This window comes from Enhydra lutris, unplaced genomic scaffold, assembly GCF_002288905.1.
Source record: "Enhydra lutris kenyoni isolate GAN:26980312 unplaced genomic scaffold, ASM228890v2 scaffoldscaffold24, whole genome shotgun sequence".
NCBI lineage: Eukaryota > Metazoa > Chordata > Mammalia > Carnivora > Mustelidae > Enhydra > Enhydra lutris.
This window is the reverse complement of record NW_019154108.1, coordinates 21,426,634-21,450,064: the sequence shown is the minus strand read 5'-3', so window position 1 is coordinate 21,450,064 and position 23,431 is coordinate 21,426,634. Positions and strand designations below refer to the sequence as shown.

The 23,431-nt window shown below is 40.5% G+C and overlaps 1 protein-coding gene across 1 annotated transcript in view; it reads right to left on the bottom strand.

Moving 5' to 3' along the window:
* LOC111150763 (hemicentin 1) overlaps window positions 1-21,390 on the bottom strand; it is a 471,859-nt gene extending 450,469 nt beyond the window's left edge. The window contains exon 1 of the mRNA XM_022508355.1: window positions 21,123-21,390. Within this exon, the coding sequence (XP_022364063.1) occupies window positions 21,123-21,390 (268 nt within the window). The remainder of the gene's footprint in view (window positions 1-21,122) is intronic.
* Window positions 21,391-23,431: the final 2,041 nt, after the last annotated feature.

Here is a 23,431-nt window from a genome sequence, read left to right as displayed (position 1 = left end):
ATTTGAAAAAGTACCACATGAAACTTCTGGAAATAAAAAACTACAGTTATTGAAATTGAAAACTCAAAGGATGACTTCAAGAGTACATTAAATAGAGCTGAAGTGAACTGTACACAAAATTTGAGGAAATCGCCAAGAATTCATCAAAGACAGAAAAAGAAATGGAAAATATGAAAGAAAGATAAAGAGCCTTGGTGAATACAATGAAAAGATCAAAAGTACACTTAATGTGGTTTTTTTTTTTAAAGATTTTATTTATTTATTTGACAGAGATCACAAGTAGACAGAGAGGCAGGCAGAGAGAGAGAGACAGAGGAGGAAGCAGGCTCCCCACTGAGCAGAGAGCCCGATGTGGGGCTCGATCACAGGACCCCGGGATCATGACCTGAGCCGAAGGCAGAGGCTTTAACCCACTGAGCCACCCAGGTGCCCCCACTTAATGTGGTTTTATGAAGAGGACATTACAGAATAAAGAGAGGAAATATTTGAAAAATAAGAATTATCCAAAATTGGATACAAACTTAAGTCCTCAGGTCGGAGAGGCAAACCAGGTTTCAAGCAGGAAAAACAAAATCAAATCCATGCTTAGAAATTAAATAAGGAACTGCAGAAACAGAAAAGCAAATAGATCATCGTAAAATAACCAGAAAGAAAAGACAGCTTAACTAAAAAGGACTGACAAACTGACAGAAGATTTCTCATCAACAGCAAAGAAGTCAGAAAACAATAAAAGAATACTTTTAATGGGCTAAGTTAGATACAAAATTCTATCCTGACCTCATAATCACAAATTAAAAAGATGTTATACATAAATTCTAAGCAAACAAACAAAAACCAAAAGGATTTCCTACTGCTGAAGGAGGTCATGGAGAGGAGATGACTACAGGTTGAAATGCAAGGTGGAGACTTTTCACCCTTTCGCCCACTGTTCCTGCATGAAGCCTTGAGAGAATAACGTGTTATTGAGACCATTTGAACTGCATACATGACTGAATCCCATTAAGGCTTCTACATAAACTCTTAAGATTCTGGGGGCCAGATGTAGAGGACTACTCACCAGGCTGCTGCTACCCAAGGCATCCATTATAAGTTCCCTTGACTTATTAAACCTGCCACCTACCAATCTGGAGGGATCTACTTCCTTCTTTGGTCTTTCCTTGCCTCCTGTGTACAGAGGCTAGTTCAGAATTTTGCCCAGGAAACTCCTGAGGTTGCAAACCAACACCCACTTATATATGATTCCTGAAAAAAACAAGTAAAGGATGTAAAGAAGTAAAGAAATAAAAAAAAAGTAAAAAAGTAAAGTAAAAAAAAATGGGAAAAACATGAAAGAGTCCAAAATGGAGTGGGAAGCTAGAAGTAACAAGAAGTAAAGAAATTAGTAAACAAGGCAAACCTATACAAACATAGACTACATAAACAAAAATGACTCACTGGGGCTTAAAAACAAGATGGATTGAATAAACCAGTTAATGCTATAGAGGGTAGGTGGAGGGTGATCAGAATAAAATGTTTCAAGTCTTTTGTACTACACAGGAACATCGACACTGATTAATTCGACTTAATGACTTCATTAAGTCAACTAAATTAAGAGTAGTGGTGAAAAGAGAGAAATGCAATCTATAATTACCAAACTAATAGCATAATAATTCAATTTAATAGCAGGAAAAGGGGAGGCAGGATTAACAAAAATCACAGTAAATAGAAAGCACAAAATAAGATAATGAAAATAAGTCCAAATACATAAATAATCACAATAAAAGTACAGGATTAAACTTGATTATTAAAATAGTTTGGAGAGAAGAAAAAAATAAAATATATCAAAAGTATCAACCAAATACGGAACAGCATTATTAATACCGAGCAAAATGTATTTACAGGCAAAAGTATCAGAGATAAAGATGACCGTATATTTAATGTTAAAATGGACAATTCACCAAGAACAGCATCAGTATATACCCAACAATATGTCCTTAAAAACAAAAAATGACTGGTGTTACAAAAAGCATTAACAAAACCACAATCTGAATGCAAAACTTAAATATAGTTTATTCAAAAACTGATAAATCAATTGAGCAATAAGACATAGGATCTGTGAATAACATAATTAAGCTTGATCTTATGGGCATATATTGAAGGTTTGCACTCAGTTAAAGAATTTCTTTTCAAGTACACATGGAACATTAACAAAAATCCACCCTTTCATTGAATAACCATATACTAAGTACCTTCTGTATGTCAGGGAGCCTTCTTTGTGAGGCTCTGGGGAATTCAGTCATGAAAACTAAGGCTGGCCTCAGAGAGTTTATACTGAGTGGAGGGGCTAGACCTCTAATAAATGGATTCACGTCATCTCTAACGTCAAGCCAGGCTAAGTCTATAAAAAGAAAAATAAAGCAGGTTGACAGGACAAAGTCGTACGGGGCGTTCTGTGAGGGTGGTGGACAGGGAAGGCCCCTCTGAGGGGGTAACCTTGAGCCAAGAGATTTGTGAAGTCATGATATGAGCCAACCAAGATTCTGGGGAAAGAAGGAACAGGAGCAGTGGTTCTGGAGAGGGTGTGTGCCTGGCTTGTAAGAATTAATAAAGATGCCAATGTGGGAAAAATGAAGTGAGTAAGGAAGTCAGAAAGGGGAGTGGGGAATAGTGTGAGCTGCCTTTCATTTAAAAATCTCCTCTGGTGGCTCTGGAGAGAATAACAGGGAGACCCACTAAAGTGACTCAGTGTTGGGGTTAAGGTAGAGCATGAAGTCATCTACAATACCTGGCTTGCTAAAATGGAGGTCCTGTGGGGACGGAAGGTTTCCGAGAAGGGCATAGGCCTTTGGAATGCCAAGAACTGCAGACGGCTCTGCCATAGGAATGCCACAGGGAATTGCCCTCCCCAATGCTTTCTTAGCCCAACCTCCCTGTGATCTAAGAGATGTATGCATTGTCCCCAGGCTATGTGTAGCAGACAGTAGAACACCTACACCAGCATATCCTATCTTTCCCATAAGCAGATCCTCCTGGTTCCAGTAAGATCCCTTGTCACACATCACATGCCTGAGAAAGAGTGATTAAGATTTATGATTATCCTGAAGGACCAATAAAGGCAAGAGCAAAGAAAAGTAAAGGGTCTTCTCTGAGCGTTGACCCCCTTGACTTCTCCTCTCTTTTCACAGTGAAGTTTGAAGTAATCTTTCATCCATTGGTACAGGGATTGCTGGCCCTTCCAGGCAACCTGAGGTAGAGGGGGTAAGTAGTAGTCAAACTAAGACTTGAAGACCAAGCCAGGAGAACTTGCAGAGTGGCTGGTGGGGTGTAAAATAGATGAGTCCAGGATGACTCCAAGGGTGTTGTCTGAAACAGCTGTGAGAAACTGGCAAAATGCTTGCTGAATTGGGGAACAGAGGAAAAGATGCATGTGGCATGGAGGCGGGTGCTAATAATTGTGAGATACCCCTGAGATGCCCTCAATGAACATTTAAAGATGCGGTAGTTTCCTCCTATTCTAAATCTGCCTTAGTCTTGTCTGCCTAGCATCTCTGGGTCTTTACTGTTGAAATTTCTCAAACTGCCATGGAGAAGAAAGTGCTCAGTCTGCTTCCTGTCATAGAATTAATGCTACACTCAATAATTCTACTTATATAAAGGACTTTTCCAAGGAACGTTAAGCTGACACCTGGTGAAAACCTATTATACTGAGTCCTTTCACAAACACCATCTCATTTAAACATAAATATTCCCCTTTGTGCTAGGGTGGGTGAAACAATCATGCACATCTCTTCACAGCTCCACACCCAACGACATCATGTGGTAGTTTGAAATTGGCTCTGGCATAGTTGGAAATTGTGGAAAATTGTGGAAATTGTGGAATGCAAATTGTCAGATGCTACAAATAAGGACCCCTCCCCACGCCCCACTCCAGAGCCAGTGGTTTACCATTTAACAGCAAACTAGGGATTGCATCCTTATTTTAGACAGGAGGAAACAGGTTCTAAGAGGTCAAAGGACCCGTCCAGTTAGAGCCAGGACCCAGGGGTTTTGACTCTATATCAAGAGTTAATTTCCTTTGAAAAATCCTCCTGAGTCCTGACTTTATGTCAGGCTTCACACCAAATGTTTCAGTCCATTTTCCCCTCTAATTCTCACAACTTGACAAGGAAACATGACTGTTTCTCTCACTTTCATGGTAAGGAGACTACAGCCTTGAGAACTTAGCAACTTACTAATAATCAAACACTGTTCTATTTCATTTTAGAGTCCATTCACTCAAAATCTCTAAATTTAACTCTACCAGATTTTACTTTGTCAAGATAAATCAATTCAATTGTTCCATTTTTTTATACTGTGGAAGAAGAAGAAAAAGTGAAGTTATCAAAGACATAAATTAAGTCCATAAAACATATAATAAAGGTATAAGGGGATGTCAATATTGAATGACACTTTTCCAATAATCCAGGAAAATTCCTTGGAAGAGGTGAAATTTTGAACAATCTTTTAATTAGAGAAACAAAAATGTCTGGCACACAGGGAGACATTCCAACATAGGGTGTGGCTTAAGAGAAAACTTAAAGGCAAAAGTGTGATCATCTGATTCAGGGGGTGGTGAACACGGTCACCTGAGAAGAGCAGAGAAGACCCTCTGGGGAATACAGAACAATAGAAATGAGGTTTTCTGTGTGCTCTGGCAAAGGGCTTTGAAGTACAAATAATGAACTCAACAAAAAACAAAACATTTCACTTTGAATCTTAAAAATTGATATTCCAGATGCTACAATATCTTTTTAGAATTTTGTTCTCTATTGCTTTATTAAATAATGTATTGTCTCGACCTTCTACCTGGTTAAAAAAAAAAAAAAAAAAAAAGCTTAAAGAACAAGAGCCATCTCATAAATTTATTTCTTTCCATCAGCCATAAGTCTCCTTTAACCAGCCAGCTTCCCCGGGTCAGATCTTGGCAAGAGAACAGCTACCACTGCCCTGAGGCCTTTTCAGTGGTAATCAGAGTTCCTTCCAGCCAGGCAACTTCAAGGAACTCCTCCCACCTGCTATAAAACAGAGCTTAAAGGTAAGCTCTTAGAGATCTGGTGCTGTGGAAAAATTGCTCCAATTAGTGTGTTTGAAGTTTCCAAGAAGAGAAACCTAGAGGTATACAAACTTAAAATACTTTGGAACCCACACATAATCCTCAGAATTCCTAGCTCCTTTATAATTTTCTCCATTTCAAAACTAAAGTAAATGTCTCAACATCTCCAAAAAATCAATAAAGCTTAATTAAATGTTTTCAGAGTAAATGATCTCAAGTACTAAATGATTTAAGAGTAAAATGCACATATTTTTAAAAAATTCAAATTATTTTAAGGACCTAAACAGTACCTCAACATATTAATGACCCTCTCCATAATTCCCAATGAGAACCCCATTCTTATCCAAAAAGAGATCAGAGCTTAGAGTCCATGATATTCCCTGATGCAAACACTGTTATCAGAAATGTCTAATAATTTCTTAACTGACTCGTTAAGAGTTAAAGACTTTTCTTAATGTTAATCACTGAGTGGTCTCAGTATGGGTTGAATTGTGTCCCAACAAAATTCATGTTAAAGTCCTATCCCCCTAGCACCTCAGAATATGACCTTATTTGGAAATAAGGTTATAAAAGATATAGTTAGTTACAATGAGATCATACAGGAGTAGGGTGGGCCAGTAATCCAATATGACTGGTGTCCTTATAAAAAAGGGAAATTGCACACAGGGAGACCACCCTGTGAACATGAAGGCAGAAATCAGTGCATCTACCAGCCAAGGAACACCAAAGAATGCCAGCAAAGCACCAGAAGCTAGGAGGGAGGCATGGAACAGATTCTCTCTCACAGCCCTCAGAAGGAAACAACCCTGCCAACACCTTGATTTCATACTTCCAGCCTCCAGAACCTTGGGACAATAAATTTCTGTTGTTTAAGCCACCCAATTTGTGGTCCTTTGTTATTGTAGCCTTAGAAGGACTAACACAGTGGTCCCTCGGCCATGCCTTCTTGGGTACATTCTCTCAATCTCGCACACTTCTCAAAATACGAGGCTGCAAAAAGTAATAATCATAATAATAACTTACAGAAAGCTATTCTTTTTCAGGAGATTTTGTACCTTTTGTGAGAGTTCCTATCATATAAGCCTCAGTGGTCTCATATGTAGAGTAAAGATAACATCTATCACTCAAGAATTTTTGTGAGCCTTAAATGAGATAAAGCATGGAATGTGTCTAGTTCGGTGTCTGGCCCACAGTCATAATAAAAAAAAGAAAAAGAAAATTGTGGCTGTTCTTATGGGAAATAAAAATCATGCAACTATGCCTGTGTCAGTAAGGCGTGTGAGATAAGATGCTGCATCAGGAGTCCCTACCAGCCACGCTGCCCTCAGAGTTGCCAACAGCTCATTTCATTAGGCTCTGACTCTCCCAGACCCTGACCTGGTATCTTAAACTTACATACAAGCCTTGGCTAGACTTTGCAACCAGCGTATTCACCCTGCTTTGTGTCACAATGATCCGTGGTCACTGCTTCAAATGCAAACCGTTCGTCTTCTCACTTACTCTGTTTCCTCTCTTGACCCATTCCTTCAACATCCTATGCCCTCCCAAATCCCTTGACCTTCCAACCCATCTTCCCACACAGTTCTCCATCTACCTGCCATTTCAGCTGAAACAGGGCTGTCCTTGGATGGCACCACCTCCCCAACAGTCCTCCCTAGTGGGGTCTGCTCATTCTCCAACACCTCAGATACACCAGGGACAGGAGGTGGGTGCTGACCCATTCCCAGTCCATAGTCCATTAGTTCTCTACTTTCAAAGAAAACACCTGCCCTTCTGGGGTGCATGTCACCTATGACCTCTCTAACCCTCCTCAACATCGTCAAGGATCACTTGGAGACTTCTCAATAATTCTTATCAAATAAAAATGTGATGCATGACTTACTATCTTCCTCACCGTTTTAAGCGCTGTTATCATCTGGGTTACTTTAACAACCACGTTCAACTCTGCAGACTCAAGTTCCTTGATCTCAATCCCACGATCTTCACCCTAGTTAAAACTTCCTTTACTATGCAAGCTAAATTCTAGGATCAGTCACTCTGGCTAATCTAATCAATGACCTGAGCTTCCTTGTCATAGAATCCTTCACATGCATAATATCGAATTTTGTCCGTCCAAGATATCCAGACCTGACTCTATGATCTGTCACTTCAGTCTTTCTCTTAACAATATCCTGCTCAACCATATCCTATTTCTTTAGTCACATCTGCTCAACAAAATCCCAGTCCTAGATCAAACCAGAGGTCAACCTCAGAAGTTATGCCCAAGTTGCTGAGAGCTGCTAAAGAAATCTCATAGCTTGAGGCGCCTGGGTGGCTCAGTGGATTAAGCCGCTGCCTTTGGCTCAGGTCATGATCTCAGGGTCTTGGGATTGAGCCCTGCATCTGCCTCAGTATCCCTGCTGAGCAGAGAGCCTGCTTCCCCCTCTCTCTCTGCCTGACTCTCTGCCTACTTGTGATCTCTCTGTCAAATAAATAAATAAAAAATCTTTAGAAAAAAAAAAAATCTCACAGCTAGGCAGTGCTCAAGCATTATGAATTCATCTTCTGAACCACAGCTCATCCTGTTATATGTCCCTATAGTCACTTTCTACCTCCAAAATTCCATTATCCTCTGCCACTTCCCTCTTTCAGCAAATGACTATCTGTTCTGTTTCTTTGAGTAAAAAGAGTCCATCAGACAAGAAGTGACCTAAGATCCTGTCTCCCCACCTACCAGCCGTCTCTGACCATGCCTGTCTGTGATCTGTTTCTCGTCTATCACACTAAAGAACTGAAGGTCTTCTCCTGCCAACAACCAGTCCCTCTACTTTGAATCCCATCTCCTCTGGCTTCCTCAAAGTCCTGGTTTCATAATTACCTGTTCTCTCTGACATTTTCCAAGTCTTCTACTGAAATGACTTTTTTCCAGCAGTACTTAAACATTCTCTCCTCTCTCCCCTCTTAAAAAAAAAAAAAAAAAAAGGTCTTCCTTAAAACTAAGTCTCAATAACTAATGTTTATTGAGAATTTACTGTGTGGCAAAGGGTTGTGCTAAGTTTTGGACATCTGTTATTTCAATGCTCACCTTCTCACAATTCCCATTTACTGAAACTGAAACACAAAGAAGTTAAAATCACACAACAAGTAATTGATAGAGCCAGGCTTCCGACCCAAGCATCAAACTCCACAGCCCATGATTTTAACCAAAACGATATGTTTCACAGAATAAAGAGACTGCATTTGCTAGCACCATTTTCTTACCCATTTCAGCCCTGTGGCTCCACAACCCCAATGAACTTCACTTCAGCCTGTGAGTTTAACCTTTATCTTCTGTAACCTTATAAATGGACAGAATTAACAACTTCTCCTGCTTAAAACTCATTACCTCTTAGATTTCCAAATGCTGCTCACTCAAGTTTCTCTTCCTATTTTCCTGGACTTTTTCCAGAATCCTTTATGAACTTCCCTTCTTCTTTTAAATGTTTGTATTCTCCATAGTTCCACCCTCTCTTTCTTTTCTCAGTGTACATACTCTCCTTGGATGATCTCATTTATTCCAATGGCTTCAGCTGTCATCTATACAAATTTCAAGAGGACAGAACAGCTACTTGGCACTATTCATACTAACACTGACAGTTGCAGATGCTTGAGGAATGATACCTGGAGACAGGCCACCCAAACAGACCCACACAGGGAGACATTTATTTTGTTAAATTCACCACCAACCAAGGTCTGGCTCTCAGACTTGCAAACTCAAAAACTTGAACGTGACACTGTCAGAATATTTTAAACAATAGAGATGGATACATGAGAACAGTATGCCAAAATATGAGTTACCAATGAAGAATATAACTGTCTAGTGAATCTGATGTATGTGCAAGTCTGACCAGAGCATTCTCTCCCCATAAGGAAAGTGCATTAGGTTAAATTATCAGGAGGCTGTTCAGTGAGCATGCAATCAAAACAAGGAGAGTTAATAGTATGATCCAAATATGTAATGACCTCATTACATATTTATAAAGATAAACAGTCTACTGCCATAGTTAGAATGTTACTGATGGGTGGACTCGTTAAGTGTAGAATGAACTAACATTCTGAGCCCTAGATAGAACTTGGCAAAAAACCCAAACAATCTAATTAAAAGCTGGGCAGAGGATCTGAATAGACATCTTTCCAAAGAAGACATACAGATGACCAACAGGTATATGAAAATTTGCTCAACATCATAGTCATCAGGAAAAGGCAAACCAAAACCACAGTGAGATATCATCTCACACCTGTTAGAATGGCTAAAATTAACAAGTCAGGAAATGACAGATGCTGGCGAGGATGCGGAGAAAGGGGAACCCTCCTACACTGTTGGTGGGAATGCAAGCTGGTGCAACCACTCTGGAAAACAGCATGGAGGTTCCTCAAAATGTTGAAAATAGAACTACCCTATGACCCAGCAATTGCACTGCTGGGTATTTACCCTAAAGATACGAACGTAGTGATCCGAAGGGGCACGTGCACCCGAATGTTTATAGCAGCAATGTCTACAATAGCCAAACTATGGAAAGAACCTAGATGTCCATCAACAGACGAATGGATAAAGAAGATGTGGTATATATACACAATGGAATACTATGCAGCCATCAAAAGAAATGAAATCTTGCCATTTGCGACGACGTGGATGGAACTAGAGGGTATCATGCTTAGCGAAATAAGTCAATCGGAGAAAGACAACTATCATATGATCTCCCTGATATGAGGGAGAGGAGATGCAACATGGGGGGTTAAGGGGGTAGGAGAAGAGTAAATGAAACAAGATGGGATTGGGAGGGAGACAAACCATAAGTGACTCTTAATCTCACAAAACAAACTGAGGGTTAATGGGGGGAGGGGGGTTGGGGGGGTGGGATTATGGACATTGGGGAGGGTATGTGCTATGATGAGTGCTGTGAAGTGTGTAAACCTGGCGATTCACAGACCTGTACCCCTGGGGATAAAAATATATGTTTATAAAAAATAAAATTAAAAAAAAAAAAAAGAATGGCTATTATCAAAAAGACAAGAAATAACAACTGTTGGCAAAGATGTGGAGAAAAGGGAACCCCTGTGCACGGTTGATGGGAACGTAAATTGGTGCAGCCCCTAAGGAAAACAGTACGGAGGTTCCTCAAAAAATTAAAAATAGAGCAACCATAATATTCGGCAATACCACAAGAGTATCTATCTGAAGAAAACAAAAACACTACCTCAAAAAGACATATGGACCCCCATGTTCACTGCAGCATTATTTGTAATAATCAAGATATGTAAACAACCTAAATATCCATCGATGGATGAGTAGATAAAGAAAATGTGGTATATACACAATGAAATATTATTCAGCCATAAGAAAGAAGGAAATGTTGGCAGCTGTGACATCATGGATTATAGAGGGTATAAGGCTAAGTGAAATCGGTTAGACACAGAAAGACAAATACCTTAAGATCTTACTTATATGTGGAATCTAAAAACAAAACCAGGCTCATAGATATAGAAAACAAATTGATGGTTGCCAAATGGGGGTTGGGGAAGGTGTCAAAATGTGAAGGAGTCAAAAAGTACCAACTTCCAGTAATAAAATGAGTAAGTCATGAGAACATGGTGTACAGCCTGGTGACTATAGTTAACATTGTATTGCATATTTCAAAGTCAATCTTCAAAGTTCTTATCACAAGAAAACAAATTTTTACATCTATGTATGGTGACAGATGTTAACTAGACTTACTGTGGTGATCATCTCACAATATATACAAATAATAAATCATTACGTTTCCACCTTAAGTTAATATGTTATATGTCAGTTACACCTCAATTAAAATAAAGAACTTGGTTGCACGATGACTTAGTTGTTTCCGTGACTCTCATTTTCATTGTTGACTCCACCATACTCTTGGCTCATACTTTACTTTATGCAAGTTATGTATAAGGAGCTTACTATCAAGACTACTGGCCTGAGAGTAATGGTATCTCTTAAAACTGGCTTTACATTTATTTTCTCTTCAATTATAAGCCAATTTCATATTTTAACCTAAGCAGGAATTCATATTTCCCTTTTTTCCTTTGTTATAAGGGCCAAATACAGTCCCAAAGTCCATTGGACTTTGCTAATAGCTCAGAAATCTACAGCCTTCTGCCTATATCCAAGTCACCTCAATATTTCCACCTGGAATTACTGTAATAGCCTCAGATTTCAGCTCTCAGCTCTCAGCTCTCAGGATGCCTTGCTCCAATCCAACCAAGAGATAGAGATCTAAAGTGAAAACCCAATTATGTCACTCCTCACTCATAATCCTTCCAAGCTCCTGAAAGCTTTCAGGATGAAATCCAAACTCCTTAATATTTTGATTAAACTACTTTTACTTATGCACTATGTTCAGGTTTCAGGCCAGGATACCATTCCAGAAACACTTTAGGGACCATCACCTTTTGAATTGTGAATCAAGGGCACTGCTCTGGGCTCACACAGTTCCTGTGCTTCTTTCCACTATCAAACGTATCATGGTACATATTATTCCTATTTCTCTTGCTCTCCCCAGAGACTGTTAACTTCTTCTAAGTTATGCTTCATTATTTCTGAATCAAAAGTACCTACCACAGTCCTTGACAAATAGTAAGAAGTCTATTATTGACTGACGAGTAAGTGAATAAATGAATGAATCAATGATGACTTATCTTTGGATTTTTAAATTTTCCTGTTGGTTTTCCAATTATTATTATTTTTTAAAGATTTTATTTATTTATTTGACAGACAGAGATCACAAGTAGGCAGAGGCAGGCAGAGAGAGAGGAAGGGAAGCAGACTCCCTGCTGAACAGAGAGCCCGATGCGGGGCTTGCTCCCAGGACTCTGGGATCATGACCTGAACTGAAGGCAGAGGCTTTAACCCACTGAGCCACCCAGATTATAAAGCCAGTGGTCAAGGGCTCAAGGGACCAGCGCAGCTAAGAATTGATGCTTCTCAAGCAGTGAATGTTATTAGAATGGTACCACATTTGAACTTGTTTGAATTGCCCTTTGCCAAGAGACTACTATCCCCATTATCAAGAGGATACTTTTCTATTTAATTTTTTAGTCTTATTGTATAAATATCTTACTATTTTTCTTAATAACTGGCTCCTCTGCAGCACCCATTCAAATTTATTGACAAATGGGAGTCATTCAGTAAGAGCAACACCACTGATTCTATACCACATTTTTTATAAGATTTTATTTATTTATTTGACAGAGAGAGACACAGCAAGAAAGGGAACACAAGCAGGGAGAGTGGGAGAGGGAGAAGCAGTTTCCCACTGAGCAGGGAACCTGAGGCAGGGCTCAACCCCAGAACCCTGTGATCATGACCTGAGCCAAAGGCAGATGCCCAACAACTGAGCCACCCAGGCATCCCCGATTCTATACCACTTTTAAAGGATTTTCACATAGATGGTCTTATTTAACCATAATATCACTCATGTAGGGAAAGTTGATATCATTACACCTTATATTTGACATGAGTCCAGTTTTAAATTTTTCCTATTCTCCACAGAGATGGGAATTCTCATGGGGATTTGTCAGAAAAAATAAAACCAAGGTGGAGAATGCCTGTAGACTTGTGAGAACTACCTATAATGTGGGTCTTTTGTTCACAGTGTTCCTTAGAAATTAATTTATTTGTTGTGATACTTCTTCAGCCAGTTTACTAAAAAGTAGAAGTTAGTTCAGCTAAGACAATCCAGACTGCACAGAAATCCATCCTTCCCCAGATTCATCTGCTATACAAACTTTCAATGACTACCCAAAAACTCAGGCATTACCTGGATCACAATATCTCCAAATCATATTCAGTCTTAGATGGGATATATGTGTCACCAAAAGGCTGAGTTAGTAAATCATTATGTTGTTTAGTTTTGTTCTGATTGTTATGATTTAAAAAGAAAAGTTGCATGGGGTGTCTGGGTGGCTCAGTTGGTTAAGCGACTGCCTTAGGTTCAGGTCATGATCCTGGGGTCCTAGGATCGAGCCCCACATCAGGCTCCCTACTCAGCAGGGATTCTGCTTCTCCTTCTTTCTCTGCTCTACCCCCTGCTCATGCGCATTCTCTCTCCCTCTCTCTGTGTCAAATAAATAAACACATTTTTTAAATTTAAAATCACTTTAATAACATGTAGTGTTTTATTATTTTCAGAGGTAGAATTTAGTGATTCATCAGTTGCACATAACACCCAGTGCTCATTACATCACATGTCCTCCTTAATGCCCATCACCCAGTTACCCCAACCCCCCACTCACCTCCCTTTCAGCAACCCTCAATTTGTTTCCCATAGTTAAGAGTCTTATGGTTTGTCGCCCTCTCTGAATAAAATAAGATTTCATCTTATTTTATTTTTCCTTCCCTTCCCCTATGTTTATCTGTTTTGTTTCTTAAGTTCCACATATAATGAAATCATATGATATTTGTCTTTCTTTGACTCACTTATTTCACTTAGCATAATACCCTCTAGTTCTATCCACATCACTGCAAATAGCAAGACTTCATTCTTTTTGATGGCTGAGTAATATTCTATTATAGATATACATATATTCCGCATTTATATATTTATAAATACATAAAAGGTGTATATATATATACACACACACCACATATTCTTATCTTCTTTATCCATTTATCTGTCAATGGGCATCTGGGCTATCCACAGAAAGCTGTATTTTGGCTGTTGTGGACATTGTTGCTATAAACATTGGGGTACATATGTCCCTTTGAATCACTATGTTTGTGTCCTTTGGATAAATACCTAATAGTGTAATTACTGGGTTATAGGGTACTCTATTTTTAACTTTTTGAGCAATCTCCAGACTGTTAAATAAATTAAATCTTTAAAAAACAAAAAGTAAAGCCACAGAAATGAAAGGCAAGATTAAAATACCCAGAGAAATCACTGGGTCTTGTTTCCAGCATTCATTCATTCATTCATTCATTCATTCATTCATGAAACATTTTTGTGTGTATGTACTGTGTTCCAGACCTGTGAGATAAATGGGGCAGTCCCTATGCAAGGAGGTTAATATCTAGTCAGAGAGAAAGGTAGGTAAGCAGACTTATAAAGACTGCTGAGGTGGGTATTGTTCGTTTGACCAGAGACAAACCATAATCAAAACCAAATTCTGATTTACCAACAATCAGTTAGAAGGCTGCTCCTCAACTTAATGGCAACAACAAAATAAAAACAAAAACCCCACCATTCTGTGGGAGTTAGAGAGGATTTGTTTGAATAGAAACATCCCGAACACATTAAACATTATTTATCAAAATTTGGTCCTTTCTATTTTGGGAGAAAGTTTTCATTGTACATAGAAAAACACCTCTACATATCCTCAGAAAACATCCAGTGGCATAATTCTACTCTCTCAGGTTAAAATATTCTATCATCCTAGTAAACAGAGTTATCATTGTCCAAATAAAATTTCTCATTCTTAAATGTTAGTTTGTTGCCTTTGGTTGGACTTCTCTTGGACTTTAAAGACCAATCATTTTCCTCATGAAAATCCTTCTTCCTGTAAAATATGCTAGAAGCAAAAGGAGACTAATAGCTTTGTAGCTCTTTTTCCTATACATATTGGAACTCAAAATATTTCAATTTGAAGTTGAGTTCATATAAATTTGTATAGGTTTTCAAAGTCTAAATGTGCAATATTTTTTTCATAAAAATCTTTTTAGTCATTATGGATTCCAGGGATTTTGCTATTGCTCAGAAAATTAGTCTAAGGGAATCTTTTCATAAAGTCCTAGAGTGCTTTCTTAACACCTTGAAGGTCCTGCAGAAAGAAACATACAAAGTCACTGAGGGCTCGCAGGTTTTATTACTATAAAACTCTTTAAGTATAGAGAAAGTAATCTGATATTTCTCCCACTGAATCAAGTCCTTGCTACTTTGAATCCCTTTACAGTCACTTATCTTTCACCATATTACGATCATTAAAATCACAAACTTTAATAGTAACCTACCAAGGCAGTAATTTTATAATAGAGAAACAGAAGTCTGGCAAGGCTGAATGACTTGCTCAAATGACAGATTAAGGAAAAGAACTGAAATCTTCTGTTCCAAATTGGATGTTCTTTCCAATACATTGAATTTGCACTTTGTAAAATACTGGTTGAATCATTTATTCAAACTAATTTCAATTTTTGCTTCATGAACAAAGCAACCATTCCAGTAGTTGGAAACAACAGTATAATTCCAAAGATTTCCCATGATTTTTCTCCCATTCTCTTCTGAATTCTCTCCAAACAGGCTTTCACTTTCATCACTACACTTCACTAGGGTTGCTGAGTCACCAATGACTTCCACATTGCTAAACTGACTAGCCAATTCTCCATCCTTCTCTTAATTAACCAATTAGTGCTTCTTCCTGAAAATACTTTCCTCTCTTGACCTTTAGGATAACATACCCTTTTCCCTCTCTGAGCTCTTTCTCAGGCTACTTTGCTGGTATATCCTCATCTCTCTGAGTGCCAACGATTGCTGTCCCAGGTTGGGTCCACAGACCTTTAATATTCTTCAAGTTATCAGTGCCTTAATGGTTCATCTAGACTCACAGCCCTTAATATCAACAATATGTTTACGCTTGGATCCCAAATTTATATCTCAGACCCAGACCTCTTCTTTTGAACCTTAATTTCATACATCCAACTGCCTTCTTAACATATCCACTTGGGTACCAAAAATCATCTCAAACTTAACCATATCCAAAACTGAAAGTCTCATCCTCCCAAACATTTTCTCAAACCTGCTTCTTGCTCCTGCTTCTCCATCTCAGTAAATGGCTCTGCTATGTTTCCATTCACTCAAGACAAATCCTCAGCATCAGCATTGTCTTCTGTCTTGTTCCTCACACGTCATGAAATCCTTTTGGTTAAATCTTTTTAAAATATATACAGAATCCAACTCTCTCTTCAAACTTCCACAGCTACCAACTTTACCCACGATATTCCATCCTTTTGTGCTTGAATGATACAATAGTCTCCTATCCTCCCTGTTTCTGCCCTTGCTCTGCTTTAGAATATTTTCAAACTCACAGAATGATTTGTGTGGATGCATGAGTTAGATAATGTCACTACTCAGTTCAAAACCCTAAAATGGCTCTGCATCTCATTTAGAGAAAAGCCAAAGTCACAGTGGCCTATGAGCCCTTTCATGATGTGCCCCACCAACTTTCTGATCTCACCTCCTAACTTCTCCCTATCCCCCCTTCTGTGCCTGGATACCCCGGTCTTTTCACAGTACCTTGACTATGTCAGGATGCTCCTGCCATGTTCAGAAAATTTTCATTTATGGTTCCTCTGCCTGCAAAAGTCTTTCCTCAGATATCCTCATTGCTCCCTCTCTTATCTCCTTCAACTGTGTTCAAATGTGCCCTTTTCAATCGGGAGCTTCGCGACCACATTTTAAATATCAACACACTCAACTCACTTCAAACTCCTCATGCTCTTTTTCTGCTTTTTATTTTCTCCAGACCAATTACCACCAACAAACACATCATGTATATCTTAATTATTTTCCTTATTGCCGGTGTCCTCTCCCAGGAGAATGTAAGCTCTGTCAGTGCAGAAATGTTTGTTTTATTCAGACAATCGTATGCCCAGTGTCTGAAGCAATGCCTGAAACATAATTGGTGAGTGAGTGAATGAATGAATGAAGGTAGACATAAAAGATACCCTGGGGGAAAGCCTGAGACATAATGAAAGAGAAGAAGAGAATTTTTCTTTATATGAAGTGACTCATCTATACACACTGCCCCATTCTCTTTCCTCTGTCTCTAGTACCCATCTTACAGAGAGGAGAACTGGACGACTGGGAAAAAAAGAGCTGCTGTTAGAGGAAGACCATCAGCCCTCCTCCAAGCTGTGTGCTGAGAAAGACAGAAACATGTTTTGAGTGCTGTAAAAAGCACAGCAAAAATTAACATGTGAGAATCAACAAGTTCAATAATAAGCTGGCGGTGATGAGGATGTGAAGGAATCCGAACCCTCACACACCACAGGACGGAATGGAACATGGTACCCATGCTCCGGAAAACAGTCTGGAATTTCCTTAAACAATTCAACATAGAGTTGCTGTGATCCAGCAATTCCACTCCTAGGTATGTACCCAAGAGAAATGAAAACATACATTCTTCTGTGTTGTGAGCACCCAATTTCAATGTGGGGATGGGGAGGTTTCCTTATGTCACAACAAGCTATTCTCACACATCACCAGATGCCACGGGGTAAGTGTTCAGTTCTATAAGACTGCCCAGCCCACCCCCAGCCCAGCTGAAGTCCAGGAAGTTACCTGGACTTCCAACCAACTGGATATAAATCAGAGGCTCCCACAACCTGCTTCTTTTTGCTAGAGTGGCTCAAAAAACTCAGGAAACCTATTGACTCACTAGATTATCAGTTTTTTAAAAAAGAATATGACTCAGAGTCAGCCAGATGGAAGAGATGCATGAAGAAAGGTATGCAGATGGGTGTGAAGCTTCCAGGCCTTCTCTGAGAGTGCCATTCTCCCCAAATTTCTACAGGTGAACTGCCCCAAAGCAATACAAACCCTTTCCTATTGGGTTTTCATGGAGGCTTCAGCACATAGTCATAACTGATTAAACCATTGGCCACTGGCAAGAGATTCAACTTCCAAACCCTCTCCCCAGACGTCTGGGGTGGGACTGAAAAATTCCACCTCTCTAATCACATGGTTAAAGCTGCTGGCAACCAGCCTCCATTCTTAGATGGGATCCAAAAGTCACTCCACTAACATAACAAAAGGCAACTCTATGGCTCTCATCATTTAAGATATTACAAGGGTTTTTTTAGGAGCTCTATGCAAGAAATGGGAATGAAGACCAAATATACATTTATTAATAAATTACAACATCACATATATCCACACAGAAACTAGTACATAAATGTTGGTAGAAGCACTATTCCTAATAGCCAAAACCCTAAATAGCCATTATGGATTAATAGATAAGCAAAATGTGGTACAACCACACAATGGAATATTATTTAGCCATTAAAAGGAATAAAACACTGACACGTGCTATTCCATGAATGAACCTTGAAAACATGATGCTAAAGTGAAGGAAGCCAGTCAAAAAAGACCACATATTATATGACTACATTCAGATGAAAGGCCAGAACAGGAAAATCTATAGACAGAAAGTAAATTAGTGCTTCTTAGCACTGGGGGGATGATGATAGGGAGCTAAGGGACAGAGACGTAAAAGGCACAGGTTTCTCTCTGAGGTGACGAAGATGTTCCAGACCGTGCTGATGGTCGCATGTACATGTGAATAAACTGAAAACCACTGAATGATACATTTTACATGAATGATTCAATACTAAGGGAATTATATCTCAACGAACCTGTTAAAAATTAATACATTAAATGTAATTATGGAAGTGAAAAACCCATCTTAACCAGAGTCAGCATCAATTGTCCTCTCTGGTACTTCCTCCTACCACGAATATGTTTTTGGTCCTCTGACACCAGCTTCCTTATGTGCACATTTTCCGAACAATTTTTATCATCTCCCTGTTAACCTGTTACACTTCAGCCTCACGTATGTCTGTGTTTTCTATGTATTTTAATTTTTACCCGCAACCACACACACCTTGAGCCAAACTGCAAAGCATAAGTCCAAAGCAATCATGTATAAAGGCCTAAAGATTTTTGTCAAATGCCTTAGAGTATATCTCAGACCTTACCCAGCTTTGAAAAGCTGTAGGTAGTCAAGGTTATAATTCTTGTATTTAAATCCACCCATTATTTCTCTCCATGTCCGCTGTAGCACCCAACGGTAAGGATATGTCTTGGGAGCTATGAAAAACAACAAGTCAAACAGACAACAATAAGATGTCATAGTCAGAAGTGAACTTGGATCTGCTCAAATCCAATTCTCTCATTTCATAGTTGAGGAAACAGGTAGATTGACTTTTCTAATGTCACTCAGTAAAACTGCCAATCCCCATTCAAGGCTCTTTCTGTCCTTCCAGGCTGATCACCAATCAAAAGAACAAGAGAATCAAAAACTCTTAAATGATTATACACACCATACACACACACACACACACACACAAATATCACACAAAGACAATATCATAATCCAGTAAAGTGAATTAGCAAACTAAATTAAAGGTTATTAGTATGTTTTAATTTCTATCTCCCTCTTTATCTTCGAAAATACTTTAGTCTTAGATAACATAAACACTTGGCCACTTCTACTTTGAATCACAATAAAGTTAATTTTGCTGAATTATACATGCAATTAATTTTATGGAACCAATTTAATCATTTTCTCATATTATTTCAAAAAGCTATAGCATGCCAAGTACTACAGGAAAGTCAACTATAGCACACTTTCCCATTTGGTAACAATTGGAAAGCGGCACACCACAATACAATTTATTCCAGTAACTTTGCATATCACATCAAAATATCAAGATGATCCAGTTTCCATTCATGACTTGAGGCAATTTTTTTTTGTGTTGTGAGCAGCAACATCATTTCATAAGAGCCTTTTGGAGAAGAGTATATTGTGATGTTATTCAGAGAAAACAATTTTTACTTGATTTTTTTTAGCCAACTTCAGCTATATCCCCACAGAAGAAAGATACAAAAGCTATTCCAAAACAACAAAAGTCTTGAACTGCATCACAACTGGCATCCTGACATTTAATAAATCGAAACATAACACATGAGGTGTCTAAGACAGGAAAAACAGTAAAGGACCATTTAATTCTTTATTCAAATATGCAGAACATTTCGTGCTTAATCGATGTAGAAGTGTAGAAAAACCTGTCCTACTCTTCTGTATGTCCCAGAAAAGTAGGATAGGTTCTTATTCAACATCTGAAGAACAACAACAACAACAAAAATTTTTTTAAATCCCAGAAAGTTCCATTTCCCTCTTATTTTCTCCCCATGCCATTTTTTTTTAAAGAAAGCCCATTTAAGACCTAGCAATAATGTGAATTCATGTTTGTCAAAAGGTGCGAGGAAAATTCAAGATTTTCAGTATCAAGATCCCATTGCGAAAAGGTTGGGTTGAGGTCTTCTAGGTGAAGAGAGAGACTTTCAAAGCAGGAAAAATGTGGGAGAACAGTGGGGGAGGACTTTTAAGAAAGTACTGCTGTATTTCTTCAACTGGGCAGGGACTTGCGCTAATGAAACTCAGGTGGCTCTCAGACAGCGAGCCCCAGGGCTCCCCCTGCAATGCTGCCCTGGCAATGACAATGAGGGCTCCTCTGAGCCTCACAGAAAGGTGCCACTTGAAATAGCAACTGAAAAAAAAATAAATAGGATCATGTTACCGTGGAACAGCTGAAACCCATCGCTTTAGGCGGAAAAGTACAGTTATTTTGCTTCAACTACCTTTAAAGAGCACTGATGACCAATTACATGCATTTCTCCTGGATGAGACACGGACATAATGTTTCTACCCATCTGGGAACCGAACTAATGATGACTTGGGGCAAAGATGAATAGATTCAGTTAAGAAATGAATGGCTTCTCTCTTAGTTTCATCTCTTTGGTTCCACTAGTAATTACTCAACAAGCTTCCCTGGGTCTCACACAACAGGTTTCTCCTCCCCCTCTCATTTAAGTTATCCTGAGTGTGCTCTCAGCCGGGATGGGAGCTCCAGGAGCAGCGCTGCTGGATACCCAGGTCCAAATCTGCCTTCATAATTAAAAGCATTCTTTAGCTCTAAAATTAAAAAGTCAATGACTCCAGTTTCCACGTCCTTGCTCGGGACTCTGGGGTCTGGTTTTTACTGTAGTTCCACACTTCCAGGTTTGGGGACCACTGCCCAAACACCTCCAAGACCTGAGCAGGAATCGGGGAGCAAAGTCAGATGCCAAAGAGCAGCTCTTTGTTACAATGGGTTTCAGCTACACGTTAAAAGAAAGGAAAAAAAAAAAAAAAGATTTGGAAACTTCCTAGCACTGAAATAATTTTGGAGCGTAAGACATAAGGTAATTAATCATGAGAAATAAGAAACACAAAAAATAAATATTTCCCTTACCTGGATCATGGAACGGCACCAAGGCGAAGTTGAAAAGTGGTCTCTTGGGTCTTTTCAAAGACGTCTCCAAAATTTTGGAAGCCCCTTCGATCACCTGAACTAAGTCATCGTACATGGAACCCGTCACATCAAACACAAAAGCCAAGGTGGAGGCCCCCTCGGGAATTTCCTCAGCCCCGGGGTCGGGCTGGGGGCTTGCATCTTGAGCTTGGGAAGAAGAAAGAAGAGCAAACAGGAATACGGTGTGGAGAATGTCCCAGGAAATCATTGTCTTTTCTTTTTTGTTTTTTCTTTTCTTTTTTCTCCCCCCCCCCCCACCGGGGCGCCTTAGCCCTGTGCTTAGCCCTCCTCAACAACACGCAGGGGGTTTCCGCTCAGGGCCGCTCATTAGGCTCTCGAAAGCTCTCCGACCCAGCGACAAGTTTGGAGGCGACAGTCCGAGGGGGACGGGCACCAACCCCGCAGCCCTGCAGGGGCTGAGCGGGCAGAGATGCGGCAGCTTTTGTCTGGACGCAGCTTCCTCCGGGACGGCTAGGTGCCCGCGGGCCGCGCGCGGCGAGTCGCGGAGAGCGGGCAGCGCGCCCGGCCCATGCCCCGGGGGCCGCTCCGAGCCCTGCGGCGCCGCGCCGAGTCCCGCCGCCCTCGCCGCCGCCGCTCTCCGCCGGGGCCAGCCGCTCACGCTCCCAACTTTCCACTGTGCGCCGCTCGCTCGGGAGCGCGGAGGGAAGCCCGGCGAGGCCTCGCCTCCTGATTGGCCAGCGGCGGCCCCCCTCCCCACCTCCTCGGCGCTGGAGCCCCCCTCCGGGAGAGCGACTTCTCTCTCCACCGACGCCGGGGGCAGTTCGGTACCAGGGAAGCGCCCCCGAGGGTCAGCCCCGCTCCCGCCGGCGCTGCTCCCGACCCGCAGCACCTCAGAGCGAACAATGGCTTTCAGGAACGTGCGGCCAAGTCCCAAGCCGAGGGGACACCCCACGAACCAGCACAAAGGGAATTTTGCTTTTACTGTATGCAGTGCTGCTGCAGACACCGCTTTCCTAATTCCCCCCAGAAGCCGAGACGCCCCGGCCCAGCCTCCAGTCTCGCAGCCCACAGCTCAGCCCAGCCGGGAGGGGGAGCTGGAAGCGCCTCTCCTGGCCGCAGCCTCGCTGTCACTCTTTGATCTCCTCGGGGACTGCGCAGGGCGGGAGGAGAGAGCTGGATGGGCCAGACGCGGGAGGAAGAAGGAAAGGAGCTGGTGAGGGAAATGAGAGAGACAGCAGGAACTGGGGAGCCACTGATCGTAGTTAGGAAGGATCGAAGGGAAGGCAGCTGGATGTGAAAACAGGATGGAGGTCCGGGGGAGTGCATGCGGAGAGAGCAAGAGTGCCTATCGAAGAGAAAACTGATTTTTTTTTTTTTAATTTCATCATCGAAATTCATGCTCCTGAGCAGTTTGAATCCTCCTCTTAGCATGGGGAGGCAGAATAATATCCCCCATGTCACATTTCCTCCCATAGAACAGCCATGGGCCAAGTCTCAGCCACAGATCCATTAAAAAGGTGTTCCCCCTCCATGGCATTTTCTTGCCGATAAGTAAGGAAACCTCGCCCTGGAAAACATTACCAAGTTTTTCCATCTTGTAATTATTACATACATTGTAGAACTCATAACAGAGATAAGAAGGTAGACAAAGAAAATCAACCATAAGCTAGAGAGTCTTTGCTTCATTTTAGATAAAAACATTTCCTTTGCGGAAAAGGAATTGCTGTCTGGATGCTGGCATTCTAAAGAGGGCAAACGTGCCCCTTGATCCCCCTTCTCTTGTGTATGAGACCACCCATCTCTCACACACAGACGCAGCCTGAGGGAGAGACAGCTCCCATCAACAATTTATTGTCTGCAACTGTCTTCTTTTTTAGACCCAGCAGCAGTGGGACCTGAGTTTATGGTACCTATAAGTCATGTCACTTAAAGGAAGCAGACAGGCCATTTGGGCTGAGTGGGAATATGAGAGGAGACAGGGAAAGTACTTCCTTTCCAAGCAGTATTTACAGAATGCTATTTGAGTAGCCGACTCCTTTGTTTATTTAAAAAGGATTGCATTCTAAGTCCTAGAGTTTTCACTGAGAGCTGAGCTGTTCCAGGTGTTCAGGAAAGGTCATAGAGCCTAGCCATTAAGAGTTCTGGGTCAAATACCCTGGGTTCAAAGCCCAGCAGTGACACTTAATAACTGTGTATCTCCAACAAGTTACCTAACTTGTAAATACTAAGTTACAGTCACCTAACTGCAAATACTAAGAATGATACTACCTACCTAGTAAGGATCAAGT